The sequence below is a fragment of the Rhinolophus sinicus genome, chromosome 1 (genome assembly GCF_057876585.1).
Source record: "Rhinolophus sinicus isolate RSI-liver-muscle chromosome 1, RSI-T2T, whole genome shotgun sequence".
NCBI lineage: Eukaryota > Metazoa > Chordata > Mammalia > Chiroptera > Rhinolophidae > Rhinolophus > Rhinolophus sinicus.
The window spans coordinates 111,814,806-111,834,218 of NC_142501.1; the positions used below are offsets into that span (position 1 = coordinate 111,814,806).

Consider the following 19,413-nt stretch of genomic DNA (forward strand, 5'->3'; position numbering starts at 1 on the left):
AAGCTTGACCAAGAAGACACAGTGATGAAAATTGAAATCAGTGCATTTTAAATTTCTAAGGCATATTTTAACAATTCAGTTTTTTTTTAAAGTAAAGCAACTTATTAATACAAATGTAAAAATACAAGAAAATATGAGGAACCTAGCACCACCCAGACATATCCTCTGTGTTAGCATTTGGGTCTTTATCTTTCTTTTCTTGAGGTGTGTGTGTGTGTGTGTGTGTGTGTGTGTGTACTCTTCTTAAAGTACTTTGCATACTGTTTTTCCCCCCACTTATACCATAGTGTGAGCACTTTCCCAGTTCATTAAATATTGTTTTATATCATGATTTTTAGTGGCTGCTTATTTTATCTATTTGCTGTTTCACTTGACAAACACCTGCTATTGCATACTTTGCTGGAACACAGATGAATAAGACCCAGTTCCTTGCCCTTAGGGAAGTTACAGTTTAGTAGGGAAGCAAGACTTACGTGAAATTATTGTAGTGCAATATGGTATATATGTGCTTCCTGTAGAATGTCATGCACAGGAAACTACGGGAAACACAGGATGTAGGACGGGAGGATACTTAACTCACTGGGGGATTTGGAATGGCACCAAGAGTAGTTCAAGTGCCATCTCACAGGTCTTAAAGGACAAAGAACAGTATGCCAGGATAAGGGAGGCTGGAGGTAGTAGCCGTTTATTACAGTTGATAGTTCAAAAAACAGGACTGGTTTTCTCCTAAGAACATTTTAAAAACAGACTCAGCAGCATACACTGTCAACTGTACTACTTATGAAAATCACAGCAATGAAATAGTGTATGAATAGTATATTACATAATTACAGTAATGAGACCCATTTACGACTTGGGCCATTGATAGAATTGGTTTATTTTAAAATAATGGGAACATCATGGAAGGGCTATACGTTTCTTTGTGATAAGCCATAATAATTTTATCAGAGTATGTATTACAGAGTGTTGCTTACAGTAGATAATTTGAAATTATTATATATTTTTAATACTCTTAAAGAGGTGAAGAACATGAATTACAGGGCAGCTTATGGAACAGCAGTGATAAGATTTGACTTCATCATCCTTGGGATTCTGCATTGTGTTGGAACTCTCAAAATTTATGCATTTTGTCATAAAAAGTGTCAACCCAATTTTCCATGCTTATTAGACTAATAGATTCCAACTTTTCTCTACATCTTATGTCAAGAATGTTTGTGATGTCTTTTTTAAAAACCATTTGATAATGACAACTGTGAAGACATAGTTGGCATAAAGTTATCTATTAGATTAGTAAACATTCCCTTGTTACATAGTTGTGTTACATTGTTTCCTTTTTCTATAGCTTGTTCTTAGAAAATGGTGTGAATTAATTCCTGGGGCTGAGTTCCGATGTTTTGTCAAGGAAAACAAGCTTATTGGTGAGTTTTTATGAACGCTTAAAAGTATTGTTGAAAGAAGACAAGCTTTTGATGGAAGGAAATTTCTAGTAATTAGGACAGGGTTAACAATCAGTATTTCTCTAAGAAGGTTCCTCTGACCAATTGGTACTGACTCTCGAATGCTGTATTGACAAGAATTCTGAGGCCATATTCAGTTTCCATAGTACATGTGAGGTGTGGTCAAACAATATGGTGAATGTTTAAAAAAAAAAAATTATTACAATAAAAGACACATTGCCATTAGTCCCCCCTCAAAATACTCCCCCTTGCTCCGAACACTCTTATCCAATCATTCTTGCCACTTTCTGAAGCAGTTCTGAAACTCCTCTTTCATGAGTGCCATTAGTTGCGCTGTTGTGGCTGCCTCGATGTCCTGAATTGTTTTGACTTTGGAGAAGGGCCAGAAGTTGCATGGTGCCAGATCCAGTGAATAAGATGGATGAGGACACACCACAATGTTTTTATGTGACAGAAATTGCCATATATCAGAAGCAATGGAGGAAATTTATAACACACTTTAAAACACACCTCTCAACCGTAGCTCACACCCAACTGATTGCACTGAACAAGTTGAACCTTGTCACACACTGTTACTAAGCTTCGATGCGTCGTTTCCCGTATTGAAGATCCCTGCCTTTCCGTGGGATGGCACTCGGCAGCAGCATTCACCATATTTTGTGATCACAACGGAAAGGCTCTGTCACACATCACTTCTTGTACAGCAATGTCTGTCAAATAAAAACATTACAGTGTGTCCTCATCCACATTATTCACAAGATCTGGCACCGTGCGACTTCTGGCTCTTCCCCAAAGTCAAAATGATTCAGGTCATCGAGGCAGCCACAACAGCGCAACTAAAGATACTCATGAAAGAGGATGTCCAGAACTGCTTCAGAAAGTGGCAAGAACGATGGGATAAGTGTGTTTGAAGCAAGGGGGAGTCTTTTGAGGGGGATTAATGGCAGTGTGTCTTTTACTGTAATAAATTTTTAAAAAATTTAAACATTCACTGTATTTTTTGATAACACCTCATAGTATTGTCAATTCATCATGTTGGTGTGGATTCTGGAGATGAAAGTGATGGTCTTTATCCTTTCCAATTTAGGATGTGTCTAATGTTACCTGCTTTCTCTTTGGGACCTTTCTAAGTATTACTGTCTACATACTGCTTCTGTTAAGCATCATAAAAAGCCAAATTTTTAAACCTTGATTATCAGAGCGCTGTTTATTATTCTAGCAAGAGGAAATACGTGGACAAATAAATAAGTGTATTACTTTAAAAGTCAACCATTTTCTTTCCTCTCAGGTTATTATTTTGTTTGCTATGGTTCATTCAAATTACAAAACACCAGTTACAAAGTAAACATTTGTGAGTTGTTTTTAAGAATTGAAATTATATTTATTGTATATGAGAGAGAATTTTAGTACATCTTAAAATGATATCTGCTATGATTTACCTTTTTTCTGCTTGTCAAGCCTAGTTCAATGGCAGATTAAGCATAGCTAGATTTTTTTTGTTTTCCTACTAAATTACTGAAGATAATTTGCATTTTTTTGTGCATGTTTTCCATGAAGTAAAATTTGTCTTCAATCAAGAAAAGTGTGATTTGATGTCGACATTTGTTAGCTTACCTAAAAGAGACTTGGGGTGTTTGAATTTATCATATTGTCAGATATTCCTGGAAAAGCTGCACTGTTAAATCCAGCTAAAGAAGGGCATCATATTGGCATGCGGTTAAGAAATTGGATGGAAGCCCTCCTTGCAGAGCAGAGAACTTTTTCCTAGGCCTAGAGCAAATCGAGGGAGTTCTTACAATAGTCCCTTTAGTGTATTTAGAATAATATCAGTAAGTCACTCTGAAGAAAGGAATGTTTACTTTTCCATGGCTTGAAGCATCAGGCTTGTGAAGGCGAGGCAGCGTGTATGAACAAGAAAAATAGACTGCCTCCATGAAACACTGTATGAATACGGAAGACGTATGGCGAGGAGTATTTTATATTTTCCCAAAGAAAGCACAAAAGAATACCAATTTGTGAAGAGTTCGTTGGAAAAAGCAATGAGAAGCAACAATTTATGTGTGCAGGTTTAAAACTGCTTCTTTCATTTTTTGCATAATCATTTTTATGAATTCGAATTCTGTCCATTGTACTAAATAAAAATAACTACTATTTCTAACTAACAATGCATGGCTGTATGGAACTTTAGGATTCACCTATCCATACAAACCTTTATAACTTACAAGTTTTATATCTATAAGATGCTGAATAATGTACAGTGCAATCAGTTCTTCTGATTGGTCTTCTGATCTGCTTTAATGTTTCTTTCAAAAGGTGGTTTAAATCACATTTTGGAGTTTTTGAAAAGAATATTGTGTAATAACAGATTATAAAATATTTTCTTGTCAGGTATTTCTCAAAGAGATTACACACAATACTATGATCATATTTCTAAACAAAAGGAAGAGATTTGCAGATGCATACAAGACTTCTTCACGAAACACATACAGTATAAATTCTTAGATGAAGACTGTGAGTATTTTTTATTCACTCAGTGAAATGAAATGAAATCCATAATGTTAATGAATCTTATTTTACAGTAGTGCATATTTTAAAGTAGGATTCAAAACACTGTATTTTAAGCATTTTACTATATTACTATTTGGTATTGTTAATGGTTTGCTTGTTAATTTTACCATGTTTAATCAGAGTCCCTTTTTAATATTGAGACAGTTGTCTCTCCTGCCATTTTAGATGTTTATTCTACATTTCAAAGGGTCTATCTACAAAGGATAAAATGCTACTAGATTTTTTTGAGTGATCAGATAGCACCAGTTACAGAGTAAATATTTGTGAGTTGTTTTTAAGAATTGAAATTGAATATGAGTTTTCATGCATCTTAAAATTCTATCTGCTATGATTTACCTGTTTTCTGCTTGCCAAGCCTAGTTCTATGGCAGATTTGATTAAAAAAAGAGATTAATCATGCCATAAGCATAGCTAGATTTTATGCTTTCCTACTTTCATTCCCCATCAAAGAAGTAAGTGATTGCTGCTTCTTTGACTAGTACATTGAACCTGTTTATAATGGTGAACTGGTTGAGATGATGTCAGTGTTTGGTTTGAGTTTTTAAATATAAGGGTAAATTATGGCTGAGGGTAGAGAATAGGAAAACAAAATTACATAAACTAAAACATTGCAGGATGCTTTTTTGTGTTTGATTTAGAAACATGCAGTCCTCAACATCAATTATATTCTGCTGTTGGAGTAACTAATAATAAAACGCATTTTAACTTTCAAAAGGAGGCTTAGTTCATGATAATTGTAGTTATTAACTTGAAGTTTTTTTCTTTTTTACAGTTGTATTCGATATATATAGAGACAGTAGGGTAAGTGAAAACTGTATTTGATTATGCTTTAAAATCAGGGCTGATCTTAAATGAAGTATGTAGCCGTTATGTATATAAAGGGCCCACTGCTCAAAAAGTATTTTCTCAAACCAGCTGAAGTGTTTGAAATTCACAGTGGTCAGGAATCTCCCCTTAAATATACTTAACATTACAAGACATCTTCAGTAATGATGTATCACAAATTTAGGGATTATTTATTTAATAGATGGCTAAATGGTCACCTTATGTCCTGCTTTCCACTTTTTCAAGGGTTTTCTTACAATAGTTCAGTTTGCACACTTACATGTGGCCAGGAATTTGTCATTTGATATTTGCATAATTATTTTTAGTCACCTAAAAGATCCTTAGCATGATTTGAGTCACTTTTATCTTTTGATTGAAAATGAGGATTAGAATAGTGCATATTTATTCTTTTAACCTTAAAAGTGATGGAAACTTCTGTAGTGAAAAAGAAAAGAAAACCCCGACTTAATGAATCCCAAAACAGAGATTTCGCTGTCTCAAGATATGCAACCTTTACAAAGAAATTTGGGTCACTGACTCTCCTGTGATCGGTGCTCATTGACTTAGATGTAGAGGAGACAGTAGGTGTGTCTTCCAGGTGTGTGGCCCATATGTCCGCAGATGTTTCCCACGTCATTCTCATGCCATCAGCCGCACTGTAGTGATGCTTGTGATGCTTTTGAGTCATTTTTTTAGACATAAGGATTTGGCCCATGTGGTCATGTCTCCAAAAAACTGTTGACTGTTTATTTACCTGTGTTAAGTGAAAAGATACCACTTACTCTGTTTTTCACCTTTCTGCCTTCAGGGGCCATGTATCTATTAAGGATTAGACAGAGGAGTTGTAAATTGAGATTCGGTAATAAGAGGGATGTTACTGGGCAAAGTTTCAACTTAGTGGAAACAAACCTTAGGCAAAGGATGGGAAGCCAGCGTGGGAGAGCGGATAGACACCTGCACTGACAGACAGAGGCCCAGGGCCCTTGTCACCGCTGTGCTGCTCACGCGGAGCCGCTGGCCACGTGGAAGCACACAGGTAGCCACTGTCTGTTGAGGGCCTGTGCTGTGTTAGATGCCACGCTCCTAACAAGAAGCCTTTGAAAAGATGATCTTCCGACCTCGAGGAGCTTGTCTTCGAGACTTCCACATTCCACGGAATTGGCCTGGTAGCAAGCTGCATCACATCCGTCGGGGAGGAAACCTAGCCCTTCGCCCTGAGCGTGCAGCTCAGAAGGGCTTTATTCTCACTTAGTTCAGTATCTCACATAAACCGTATAGCCCTGTGAGGTACCTGTTATTTGTCCCCATTTTACATGGATTAACACTGAAGCAATTACATTTTGATGCAGTGATATTTAGTAGGAGTTGAAAGTTTGGAATTTGCCAGAGTCTCTCAGTAGTTTTTTGGCAAATGTCCAGGGCTGCAGATGTCTTCAGTGAAGTTGGACATGTGCCTACGTAATCACTGCTGTGATCTGACACAACTGAAAGTTGGTGCATAATTTTTAAGTGAGAAACATGCCAGCATAAACACCCTGGCAGTTTCCGAGAAGAGATTTAGACCGTGATGTAAAACTCGTTTGCGTTTAGTGGCACTTGCGTCACCGTCTGTTAGGCTCTCTCTTGAATATGTAACTTTATGACTATTCTTGTAGAAAACCTAACTCTTTCTTTTATGGTGGTCTCATACATGAAATATAATTGTGTTTGGGCTTGGAACATTTTGATGTGTTTCTGACACATCATCTCTTGAGTCAGAGTTGATAGATTCTTGTGTTATATGAGTAAAGTGGTGGCCTGCCCATTCAGTAGGTCTGGGATGAGGTCTGAGAATAAGTATTGCAAAAAACCCCTTAAGAGATGCTAATGCACCATTAGAATTTAGAATAACTGCCTTAGATGCTTGAAAAATTATTCTGGTCCCTTATATATTCTTTTTGGTTATGATTGCTGTTTTGTGTATTTCATTGCTTTCTGGACTGACTGTGTCTGATCTTGAGTCTTTGATATTCCTGAGATTGGCTTTGCAACTTGGTCACTTTCTTATAACCCTTCTATGTGATTGAAAAAGAAAGTATAATTTCTAACGTGTCAAGTATTCTGCAGATGTTTGTTCGATTACACTTGTTATAATCTTGTTAAAAATCTTCTTTATCTTAACGAATGAAATGATGTCTGAGGATACCTTCAGAATAATATAGATTGGGTGGGGAATGGATGGGATATAGGGCAAACAAAACTGGCTATAGGGATTTTTCAGCAAGATAACTGTTGAAACTGCCTGTTGGATAAATGAGTTTTTTAATACTATTTTGTTTACTTTTGTATATGTTTAAACTTTTCCATATTAGTATATTTTTAAAAACTTTAAAACCATGAAAAAATCTAGATCTTTTCTTAATTTATTGTCTACTTAATTTATCAATTACTAAACAGGGTTGTGTTAACATCTGCTTTTTAATTTTGTCGATTTTTGTGTTATACTTCGAGGTTATGGTCTTCTCCCAGTGCTAGTTCATAATGGTTTTGTTTCCCCAGTGAATTCTCATCGTAAGGCAGCGGCCCTCTGTATCCCTAACAATGCTTTTGTGCTTTTGGCATTCAAGTATGTTTTGCCTGCTATTGATAGTGTTATTACAGTTTTCTTTTATCTTAGAATTTATCTTAGTCCTTTTCTTTTTAGCTGTTAGGTTTTAGGTGTGTGCATGTATCTTGTCCGTAGCATATTGCTGGGTTTTGTGGTTTTTTTTTAAATCACTGGCAGTTTCTGGTTTTAACTGGTAAGTGTAATTTGTATTTACTATATTTGATATTTGAATGTTTTCCACCATCTTATCTTGAGTTTTCAATTTGCTTTACTTTTCTATGCTTTTTTCCCCCTCCTTTTAATTTATATTACTCATTTTTCTTTAGTCTCCCTCCCCCCCAATAATTTTGAAGTTTTGGTTTCTTATTTCTATTATTTTGTGGATATTTAATAAGCTCTAAAGCTAATTTCACTTGCTGTCACCCTCATGATACAAGGACCTTTGAACACTAATTTCCAGCACCCACTTTTGTCTTTCATGTGATTTCTGACTTTCAGTTTCACTTTGTGTTTGTACCCCCAAATTAGTCATGACTGTGCTGTTCACTTTCCTTGCTCACCACTGCTTCTTGCCTCTCACTGCTTTCTGGATCCAGTTCTTCCTAGTAGTATATCATTTTGTAGTAAATTCCCACAGCCGTTGGCTGGAAAAGCCTTTGTTTAGCTTCACACGATGACAGGCTTAGCTGGGGATAGAATTTTCTGTTGCCTCAGCACTTTGAAGATACTGACTGATGCATTGTTGTTTGGCTTTTCCTTTTTTTTGAGTCATGTTTTCAAGGTCTAAGAATTCATTTCCTCTGTTAATTGTAGAGAATTCTCAGCTGTCTTTTCAAGTATCACCTCTTCCTTTTCTGTCTTTTGGCCAATGGAACTCTATTTACAGGTATGTTAGAGCTTCTCACTTTATCCTCATGTATCTTGATTATTCAGTTTCCACCTCTTTCTCTCTCTTTACTTTGTTGAAAATTTCTCAGATATATCTTGCAGTTTATAAGTTATCTGTCAGCTATGTCTGATCTGATATGTTTAACCTATTCACTAAGTTTTAAATTGTATCAGCTATATTTTTTCATTTCTGTAAGTTGTATTTGGTTACTTTTCAAATCTTCCTTTTTTTTTCTCATAGTATCTTGTGTCTTAGGGTTTTGATTTCTTTATATTTTCAATCATTTAAAACCACTGAATATTTTTGCATAGATTTTTTGAGATATAATTTACATAGAGTGAAATTCATCCTTTTTAGTGTATAGTTCTGTGAATTTTGACAAACACATCCAGTAGTAACCACCACTACAACAATGGTGATGGTGAACTACTCCATCATTCCCTGAAATTTCCTCATGACCCTGCCTGCACCCTCGCCCCAGGCAAGCACTGCTCTGTAAATCTACTTAGTTATTTTTAAGTTTTTAATCAGTAATATATTCATATTGTTCAAAAATCATATCAGTGTGAAGTCTTTTTAAATAAATTTTATTGGGGAACAGTGTGTTTCTCCAGAGCCCATCAGTTCTAAGTCGTTGTCCTTCAGTCTAGTTGTGGAGGGCACAGCTCAATTCCATGTCCAGTCGCTATTTTCAATCTTAATTGCAGGGAGCGCAGCCCATCATCCCACGTGAGAATTGAACCGGCAACCTTGTTGAGAGCTCATGCTCCAATCAACTGAGCCGGAAGCTCAGTGGCAGCTCGTTGTCTTCCATATAGTTGTGGAGGGCACAGCTCACTGGCCCATATGGGAATCGAACCAGCAACCCTGCTGTTCAGAGCTCGCACTCTAACCAACTGAGCCATCCGGCTCCCCTGACCAGTGTGAAGTCTTGCTGTTACTGATACTCCTGACTCAGTGCTCTCCTTCAAGTTCAGTTTTGTTAGTTTTATACATCCTTCCAGTATTTCTTGATGCAAAAACAAGCAATATACTTATTTTTTTCTACTTTTCTTACACAGGAGTTAACATATGACATATATCCTGCACCTTCCCTTTTCACCTTTTTAAAACAAAGTACATGGTCTGACAATTAAGTTCATGAACTCATCCTAGAAAACATGCTACATACGTCATTGCTGAATATCACTACGGTCACCTTCGAAGTACTCCTCTTGGGAAGCTATGCACTGACACCAGTGCCTAGTCCACCCTTCAAAGCAGTTTTGGAACTCTTTCTGGAATGGCCATCAGAGCTGTCGTCATATTACACTGGATGTCCTAAATGTCATCAAAATGTCTTCCTTTCAATATTTCCTTTATCGTGGGTAAAGAAAGAAGTCATTGGGGGCCAGATCAGGTGAGTAGGGAGGGTGTTCCAATACAGTTATTTGTTTACTGGCTAAAAACTCTCTTACATGCAATGCCGTGTGAACTGGTGCATTGTCGTGATGCAAGAGCCATGAATTGTTGGTGAAAAGTTCGTCATAACTTTTTCATGCAGCCTTTTCAGCACTTCCAAATAGTAAACTTGGTTAACTGTTTGTCCATTTGGTACAAATGCATAATGAATAATCCCTCTGGTATTAAAAAAGTTGGGCAACATCATTTTTTACTCTTAATTTGGACTGACAGAAATTTTTGGTCATGGAGAATCGTCTGACTTATATTATGCACTTTGACGTTTTGTTTCAGGGCTGTATTGGTACACCCATGTTTCATCACCAGTGATAACACGGCCCAAAACATTGTCTTGCCTCTTCAAAAGGTCTTGGCAAACTTCGATTCTCCTTTGCTTTTGTGCATTGGTGAGCTCCTTCAGGACCATTTCTGCACACACCTTTCTCATGCCAAGATTTTCAGTTAAGATTTTCCTAACTGTGTACTTGGTCTGCTATGCTTCTCACAGTCAGACGATTATTTTGAGGAACAATTTGACGAATTTTTGCAATATTTCCGTCAGTTTTGCTCGTTACTGGTCACCCTGACCTCTCTTCATCAGTGATGTGTTCTCTCCCCTCAGAAAAATGTTTAATCCATTTGTACACTTCCCTTTTCTTCATGGCATTATACCCAAAAACTTGAACTAAAATGTCCCTGATTGCACTTCCACTCTTGCCAAGTTTAATGAGAAATTTAATGATTGTTCATTGCTCTAATTCAAGCTCAGACATTCTCATGACAGCACACATTAACACGCAACAACAATGATGAACGCCACTCAGCAAGACACCACCACAGGTTGACACAAACACAGCTGTGAGACACGGATATACCAAGCTGTTTATACAGTGTTGCCTCTGTAAGCGCACGGTGGCAAGTTCACAAACTTAATTGTCAGACTTCATATCTTAGTTTTCCAATTTCTTACAGTGGCCCAGTGTTTTGTTCTGTGGATACACTGTGTAGTTTGTTTAGCTGCTTCCCTATCGATCAACACATAAAGTGTTTCTAGTCTTTTGCACACTGTTGTGGTGAATATCCCATATATATGTTTCATACATGTGCAAGTGTATCTACAGGATAAATTCCTAGAAGTGGAATTGCTAGCTCAGAAGGCTAAATGCATTTTAATTTTGTTACATATTGCAGTTTACCCTCTGTAGAAGTCACTCCATGTAATTCCACTGGGAATGTACCTGGATGTTTCCTCAAAGCTTGCCAACAGGATATGTGCTCAAACTTTCTAGGGTGTTTTTGTTGTTTTGGTAGATGAAAAATGATGTTTCAGTATAATTTCAATTTCTGTTTTTCCTATTATGAGTGAGGGTGCAGTTTATCTTTTCATGTACTTAAGGGTCATTTCTGTGAACTGTTGCTTCATGTCTTTTTTTTGTTTGTTTGTTATTGATTTTCCTTCAAAATATAGGAGCTCTTTATATATTATAGAGATTAGGCCTTTGGGGTTACCCCAGTTTATTAGTCTTTTGCCATGAAGGTAAAATATACTATTATTTTTTTTTATGGCTTTTGAATTTGAGTCATAATTTTAAAAAGTACCTCCCTATTTTTCTTTCAATAGTTCTTTTGTGATTTATTATTTTACATTTAAATTTTTGATTGATTTGGCATTTCTCCTTGTATGCGACATGGATCTAACTTTGTCTTTTTCTAGCTTTTTACCCAGTTGTCCTAACACCACTCTCTTTATATTGTCCTTCAGATTGATGATGATTTTCCTCCGTTCTTGGGGCTTTAACCCTTGGTTAGTCTATTTGCAGACTCTCATTCATGTTGAATATTTCCTTTTGGTTTTGTAAACCAGTCTGTTTTACCATGAGTTCATCTACAGTGAGCTCGGTATTTTTATTTGTGGGAACCCCAAAGATTGTTTTGAGTTTTTTATTTGCTTCTTCCACATTCCCCAAACCCCAGTCAGAGAAAGACAAGCTTCTTTGTCTCCTATTCCAGCCATTAGGAGTTTTTTCTTATGCTCCTTTTCTGAGGCGCAGCCCTTTGGAAGTTCACTTCTTGGTTCTGACCTTCTTCCCCGTGGCCAGTCTCCTGTTCCTGTGTGTGTGTGAAAGCCCTGCCCTGAGGTTCCGGGGACGCGTTGCCACTGCATTCGTTTATATGCTTTTTTGGTTCCTCCTCATTTCTGGCTCCAGGTATCCCCCTTCTTTCTTGTACTCTCGTTTATACATTTAAAGGGATTACTTTCATCCTGTTAGAACAGGAGGCTTTTGAAGTTCCCTTAGCCCACCATATCCTGGGGCCCTCTAGAAAATAACCTCTTCTCAGAGTGGGCCATCTTCTCATGGCCTTCACACCTGCTGGTTTTTATTGTTTTTGTTGTTTTCCCCTGAAATGGTCTGCTTTTCCTCCCACCACCCAGATCATCATCACTGCCATCTTTAAATGCCAGGTAACTTTGGGGAGCTAGTCCAGCTTCACCTGCAGATTTAGGTAGGTGCTCCTTATAGTCTGCTCGTCTCATAATACCCTGTTCTCACCTCTATTAAAGCATTTGTCCTTCTGAATTGTAATTGTTAGATGGTGTTTGTTTCTTATTTTTTAGGGGAGAGGGGGTGTTGGTGCCCTGGTCTACACTGAACACTTTGAAGGAATTGATTCTCTTATTAGTCTTTAGGCCCCAGTGCCTGGCACAGAGTCTGGTGCATAGAGATTCATTTGGCTGGGTGGGGGCTGCTCAGCTGGGGGATTTCAGGAACGTTACTGGGCCCGTCTTATCTGATGGATTGCTTAAAAACAGAATTTCTCAGATGGGTTGTGCCTGAGATGTCGCATGAAAAACGTTATAGACACAAAATCCTCATCTTGATAGTTTTATGCCTGACTCCAGCTGCTTGTATTTTTCTTTGACTTAGAGGACAGCTTTGAACTATAGAACAAACTCTGCCGGCTGTTAGTCCTAGCAGTAGTGATCGACTTTTGTGTTTTAATTTGTTTTGTTTTTTACAGTATGCCATATTTTTAGTTTATAGATCTTAATATTCCTACGCTAACAGGTGCAATAGTCTTTTTTCTTTTGACAATAAGATGGTTTTACTAGTTATAAAAATTCAAGTAGAAAGGGTTTGGGGGCTAGAAAATTCCCATTTTGTTAAAATAACATGTAGCATGTCAAGGACATCTTGGTAATTGTCCCAAAAGCAAAGCTGACATCATACCAAGAAGTTAATTGACGGCTGATGTTATTTCACGTAGTCAAAGAATGTACAAGTGGGCGCCAAACTGATGTGAGGAAGCAGCTCAAGTGGCAAGAAAGAGTTGTAAGGTTTCTTCTGCGGATTGTATTAAAATAAGAAACTTACCCAAGTGGTGTGTGCTGCATGCTGCTTGTAATGGTTCTCTGCCGCTTACTAGATGTTTCTGATGTTTGAAGCAAGTCCTAATAAGATATTTCATCTTTCTTAAAATTTTCCTTTAATCCAGGTGAGAAACAGCGCTAGGTATTATTAGTAATTCTCGCTCAACAATCTAGTGCCTTCGGTGTATGTAATTTCACACATGCTGCATGACCAATCAAGACATGATTTCTACACATTTACAGAAAAACCAAGTTATCAGCAACAAAACGCTGTAATTATATGAAATGTTTCAATGAGAAAAATCAAGAGGAGAAAGATAAAAGTTTGAAGGGAATGTGTGTCTACTCAATGGCACCTGTATCTCTGTGGCCATCAGTTGGCTTTAGTATCATGGCAGGAGCTCCCAGATTTCCTGGCTCTGTGATGCCATGTTAACCTCAGACGCCCCGACTCTAACTTCACTCAGTCTGACCAGATCAGGAATCTTTCCCTGAGCCGGGAACCCATTGCACTGCCCACCTCTGCTCTCAGAGTAGAAGGTAGACACTTCTTTTAAAGGTTGATGATAATTTTTGGATGTGCCCTTCGTTTGCTATTAAGATCTAACATATAGACAAACAACTATTACATTAAAATGAAAGAAACCTGAGCATTTCTATGCTTCTTTACATATGCTTAAAAAAACAGCGCAACCTTCACAGCCGTGGTGGTTGCGGGGTGGGATGGGGGGTGCTCTCCGGAACTTGTGGCCTTTTCCTGCCTCCCAGGGCAAAGATAATCATGAAAGATAATTGAAGACACCCTTGAGAGCATTTCAGTTGTGCTACCATGTATAACCCTTCTGAGATTTTCCTTTTCCTACTTGGATTTTTGATTTAAAACTCTCATGGGATCTGAGGCAGGAGTTGGAACATATGTCTTTGTCAGGCTTTCTTTCCTCCTAGGTCCACTCTCTGCATTTACAGGTGACCTAACCTTTCAATGAGGCTATGGCACTTGACTTAGGATAGGTGGCCCTTTTCCAGTGGTACCTGGAGGAACTAACTATCTTTTGAAATAAATTATAAGATTCTTTTATGATTATCTTTTGGGTAAAATAATATGAAGATCTTTCTGATAAGACAGATTATAGAGTTTATATTAATTTTTCTCTTTGTCCTGCAGGGGAAGGTGTGGCTGATCGATTTTAATCCATTTGGAGAAGTAACGGATTCACTGCTGTTTACTTGGGAAGAACTGATATCCGGGAGAAACTTGAAAGGTGATTTTAATGAAGCAGATGCTCTGGAGCAGGTAAGATGCTAAAAATAAGACACACAGGAAACCTTTTCATCCCCTAAATATTGCTGGTTCTCTAGGCACTTGGAGAGGCTTGTGCCCTGTGGAGGTGCAGAGTGTAACACCGATGTCCTGACAGATGGAGGTGAGCAGAGAAGGGGTGTCCATGGGGATTCATTCATTTCACTCTAGATAAAGGCATAATGGTCATCTGATTTATTTTTTTCTAGTAATTTTTCTTTGTCTTGGCTCCTTACGTCCTGCCCACCTGAAAGAATCTGGACTCCGGGTCAGTTTGCACATCTATTTGTTTGATCCTGGCCCCGGGCCGCTGACACTGATAGAGCGAAATTGCCCGCATGTACACACAGGGTCTCTTCATAGTCACGACCCCAATTTCACGCGGGCCCCTATTACAGTCTCACTTCCATGTTGTCAGGTTTCTCTTCCATCACCCACAGTGGCTATTTCATATCTCCCCACACCCCTCAGACCTGCTGTTCCTTTCCTTCTTCAGAGGAAAAGAGAAATCCACTGGTGAGCGCTGACTGCCATTGTCATCAAACCTCCGAACTTGTCTGCAGCCATCCTCCCAAGTCTAGCCCCACCTGCCCGCATACTATCCCTTCCCCTGTCCTCTCACCTTGTGCTGTCGTCTTCTTTCCCGTTTTCTGGTCTCTTCTGTCCATGAGCTCCTCTCTCTCAGTAGTTAACCAGGTTCAGATACCTCCCATCTTAACAACACAAATCCAACCCCATGTCGTCACCCAGCTACTCTCTTCCTTCTCCTCGTCTCCATAGCCAGACTTTCTTTAAATAATTTTGTAAAACTTTTTTTCCTGCCTATAAAAGTAGTTGCATGCTCCTTTTTAAAGAAAATTCTAAAATCACCCACAATCTTACTGCCCTGAGAACCACTGCTTTTAATACATAACATACCTTCACATATATACATAAACCTTTTTATATAAATGAGATTTTACTATATCTGAACATAGGTATCCCTAGTTTGTCATAATATTTAGTATTATCTTGTGAGAGTTTTATATCTTTTGAAAAAGTTTTATTTTTACACGGTCATTTAAAAAAACAGAGAAAGAAGCAAGACTGGAAACCCTACCCCCTAGAAATAGCCATTCTTGCCACTTGAGTTAATATTTTTCCAGGCATTTTTTGTATGGATACCCCACACATTTTTACGTAAGTGCGATCACACCAGTTGCCCTCATGCTGTTATGTAACTTGCTTCTGTGTAACTGCTGGGTAGTCGTCTGTCGTCACAGCCGCTCCCTTACCTGGTTATCTGTCCTTGGTGGCTGCTGCTTCTCACGCGTCTCGCTTGCCGCTCCTCCGCCACGGCCACTTAGCCGCAGTCCCTGCCACTCCACACAAACTGCTGTTGGCAGGGTGCCCTGACGTGTTGCTAACTGCAGTGAGATGTACCACCTGTCTCTCACTCAGCCGCTTGGCACCATGTTCTTCTGACGCCTCTTCCCTGGGCTTCTGTGACATGTGCTCTCCTGCTGGGTTTCTTCCCGCCCTTCTGCTGCTGCCTTGCCTCAGAGTGAGCACCGTTCCTTGTGTTCCGCCCTGAGATGTTTGTCTTCGTCGTTCCTCTGTCCTGGGCCCTCTCTGGCCCTGTTGTTTAAATCTGACTCAGATCAATGTTTTCCTTTTGGGGGCACTCGCCCTATTGCGTGGTGCCTGCCTGTGCCTTGCCTGCGTCCTGCCTGAGGCTGCAGGTCTCTGCACGCAGGGCAGCGTCTTGTTTTCCACGCATCTGCGGGGCTCCGCACAGTGCCAGGCACAGTTCACGTTCGTGGAATTAGTAGGTGAAGGAATTTTATTCTTGTGGGCGTCTTACAGCTGTGGGCCATTAACTCTGAGCGTCGAGGAGAAGAATGTGAATTACTCAGCATAGGGTTATTTTTAAATATGAGGGACACAGTATTTGATAGAAACAGTTTGTACAAGAGACCCTCTGTGATCCAAATCCTTTCTTTTTTCTTAATTGAAACAACATTATCTTGGAGGTTGGGGGATAACAAAGGGGAATGGGAACTGGTTGGCCTTTTCCCCAGCGTCGCCTTCTGCCTGCCCTCCACTCCACGGAGATGCAGCCTTTGTTCTTTTTCTCGAAGCTGCAAAGCCCTGCCTGCTGTAGCATCTCAGAGCCGCCTTCTGCCCTCAGACCTCAGGAGGCTGCTTTTGTCGCGCTTCCCAGCTCAGTCCGGATGTCCCCTCCTTAGCAAGCTCTTATCTGCCCGCCCCTCTGAAGCAGTCTGCCGTGATTTTCTGATAACACCCTATTGTTTTCTTTTTATAACGCTTTTTACTATCTGAAATGATCTTGTTTGTTTGTGGGTTGGCTTGCTTATTGGCTGTCTCCCAACCTTGTTACTAGTTTATCTCCCGTACCTAAAACCATGTCCAGCCCAAAGTAGGTGTGTCATAAATACTTGTCAGAGGATTGGTCTGTCTGTCATAGATATGGCCTGCTTTCTAGATCCTGTTCCATTCAAGTTTCCGGTCTGTTTCCACCTGCTGGACACCGTCTCCATCCTCACCTAGATATGTGCCACCCACGAAGTCCAAACCCAAGGCCTTTTGTCTCCGAAGTCCTTTTCGGCACAAGGCAGCATGTAAATACTATGTGCAAGTTCTATGCAAGTACAGTTGACCCTTGAACCACATGGGTCTGAACTACGTGAGTACTTGTACTCGGATAATTTCCCCAATTGACGCGTGCAGTTCAAAGGTCAACTTTGTGTTGTTCAAGGGTCAGCTCTGTGGCTGGGGATCTGCAAGTGCCGAGGGCTGACTGGACTTTACAAGGACTTTCGACTGCTCTGGAGGTCTGTGCCCCTAACCCCCCTGTGTCCAAGGGTCAACTGTACATTGAAGGATGTGAAGCCTTGTTTAGTGTGATACTTGAATTTACGTAGGTGATGAGAGAGATTCATAAAAAAGTTAAATGACGTGCCCTCACTATTAATTTGATTCTCCAAGGCAGTGTTTCCTAATGATAATATTTATCAAGCATTGTGGCCGGTGTGAGATTGCCCAAGGCATGGCATAACTAGCTTCTGGTCCCTCCGCAACCCGTAACATTTGCAGCGAGTACACACGGGCTGCTCCCGGAGCATCCAGCTCCCCATAGGGCGCTGTTTTCAGATACATTTCTGTCCTAATGAATGTGTAGGAACATGTTTAAAACCTCGGTGTCATCTTTTACTTCCAAGTCTTATTTTCTTCCTTACTGAATACAGAGGGGACCATGCAGTTGAATTTGTTACACTAGAATCTTTTTCAGTTTGGAAAAGAAACTTAAAAAAATTTTCCCCAGACTTTGCTTGTTTTCTTTGTAAAGGATTCTCCAGCTTTCCGTTGCACAAACAGTGAAGTGACAGTCCAGCCCAGTCCCTATCTGAGTTACCGGCTGCCCAAGGACTTTGTCGATTTGTCTACTGGGGAAGACGCTCACAAACTCATTGATTTTCTGAAACTGGTAAAGTCTACGTGTGCTTCGTATGTTGGTCCTTACTGAGTTACGCCCTTTAATAATGAAGTATGTCATGTGAGCTGAAGGACTCATTTATTTAATAATTACAATACCAGGAAAATGTTTTTATGATGTGCATGCGTTTTGAATAATTTTCACAATACTTCTGATTTTGAAGACAGTATTTATGCTGTTAGAAGAATAAGAGAAGATCAGATCTTTGCTGTGGTTACTCAAGGGGGAAAGTGAATATTTGTACTGGGGGTGTATTTCTCTGGGTGGGAATGTTTGAAAGTGTGGAAGAGAGAGTAGGAAATATTCAAATACCTGAATGCCCCGGAGCCAAAGTGATAAACTAGTTGAGTGAATACATTCAGGTATGTTTTTCCATGATAATTTTCACCCATGTCTTTTGCCACGGCCTCTAGAAAATGATACTTGCTTACAGAAAAAGTGATGTTGACTGAACAAATATTCTAGTTAGAATATGCTATTTTAATGTAGTCTTGGTTTCCTTTGACAGAAAAGAAATCAGCAAGAGGATGACTGACTAGAGTGCTAGCGTTCCGGCCCGAGTTAAGGAGGAAACCACCGCTCCTTCAGGAGGCAGTTCCTGGTCCATAGCTTCCTGTGAACCCAGTCGGATGGGGGTGGGGCGGGCAACGTGGGAATCAGTAGCTTTTTATATTCGTGTGTATTAAGCTGGGAAAAAAAACGGAGGGACTTTGCTACTTGTAAAAATAACACAATAAATAGATCTTAAACATAGGAAACCATACTGTTCTGATGATAAAATACTTTCTATGAAATACCTTTCTCTTTTGGCTCAGTCTGTTTAGATTTATCTCTGTTTCTTGTGCTATTTTTATACCCATCAGGTAGATGGGCAAATTTATATTTGTTATACAGAAATGGATTCTTTCCTAATCATCCCTTTTCCATTGAAAAAATATATTACTATGGAAAATATTTTTCCTACTTGGTGGATTTTCATATAATCTTTCCATCAGTTTAGTTTCAGTTGGGGTATAGCTTAAAGAATACAGACTTCTCAAACTGAAATAAACTTGAAAATTTCAATATATTACAACCACCTTAATATGTATTAATAAAACTAGCACAGATTTAATTACAATTTGGCCTTTTAAAAGAATACTGGAATTGTTGGGAGGTGGAGTCCCCTTTTTAGGCCACCGTTTTAGTAATTATGCTTCAGTGGCCCGATGTGGATGATGATGATGGTGATGATGTCTGATTGACTCAGCACTGACTATGCAGGGTGACTGCTCAGTGCTCTTTATGTGTTATTTGACGTCACGGAGCAATCTGAAGGAAACAGATACTACAGTTTCTCAGGGCATCTCTCTAACGTGGTGTCACAGCGTGTTTTATTAGGTGGAGGGACGTTTTTCAGCGCAGCACACATGAGGGCAGCCCATAGGAAGGTCTGGAGAGAGGGTGCCGGCAGAGTTCTCTCCACTGGTAAGGCGGAGTAT

General features: G+C 39.3%; 1 protein-coding gene across 1 annotated transcript in view; it reads left to right on the forward strand.

Moving 5' to 3' along the window:
- CDC123 (cell division cycle 123) overlaps nt 1-18,886 on the forward strand; it is a 56,331-nt gene extending 37,445 nt beyond the window's left edge. Inside the window, exons 8-13 of the mRNA XM_019710265.3 lie at nt 1,343-1,418; nt 3,846-3,968; nt 4,798-4,826; nt 14,302-14,430; nt 17,786-17,923; nt 18,441-18,886. Coding sequence (XP_019565824.2) covers nt 1,343-1,418; nt 3,846-3,968; nt 4,798-4,826; nt 14,302-14,430; nt 17,786-17,923; nt 18,441-18,467 — 522 coding nt within the window. The 3' untranslated portion in view covers nt 18,468-18,886. The remainder of the gene's footprint in view (nt 1-1,342; nt 1,419-3,845; nt 3,969-4,797; nt 4,827-14,301; nt 14,431-17,785; nt 17,924-18,440) is intronic.
- The last annotated feature ends 527 nt before the right edge of the window (nt 18,887-19,413 follow it).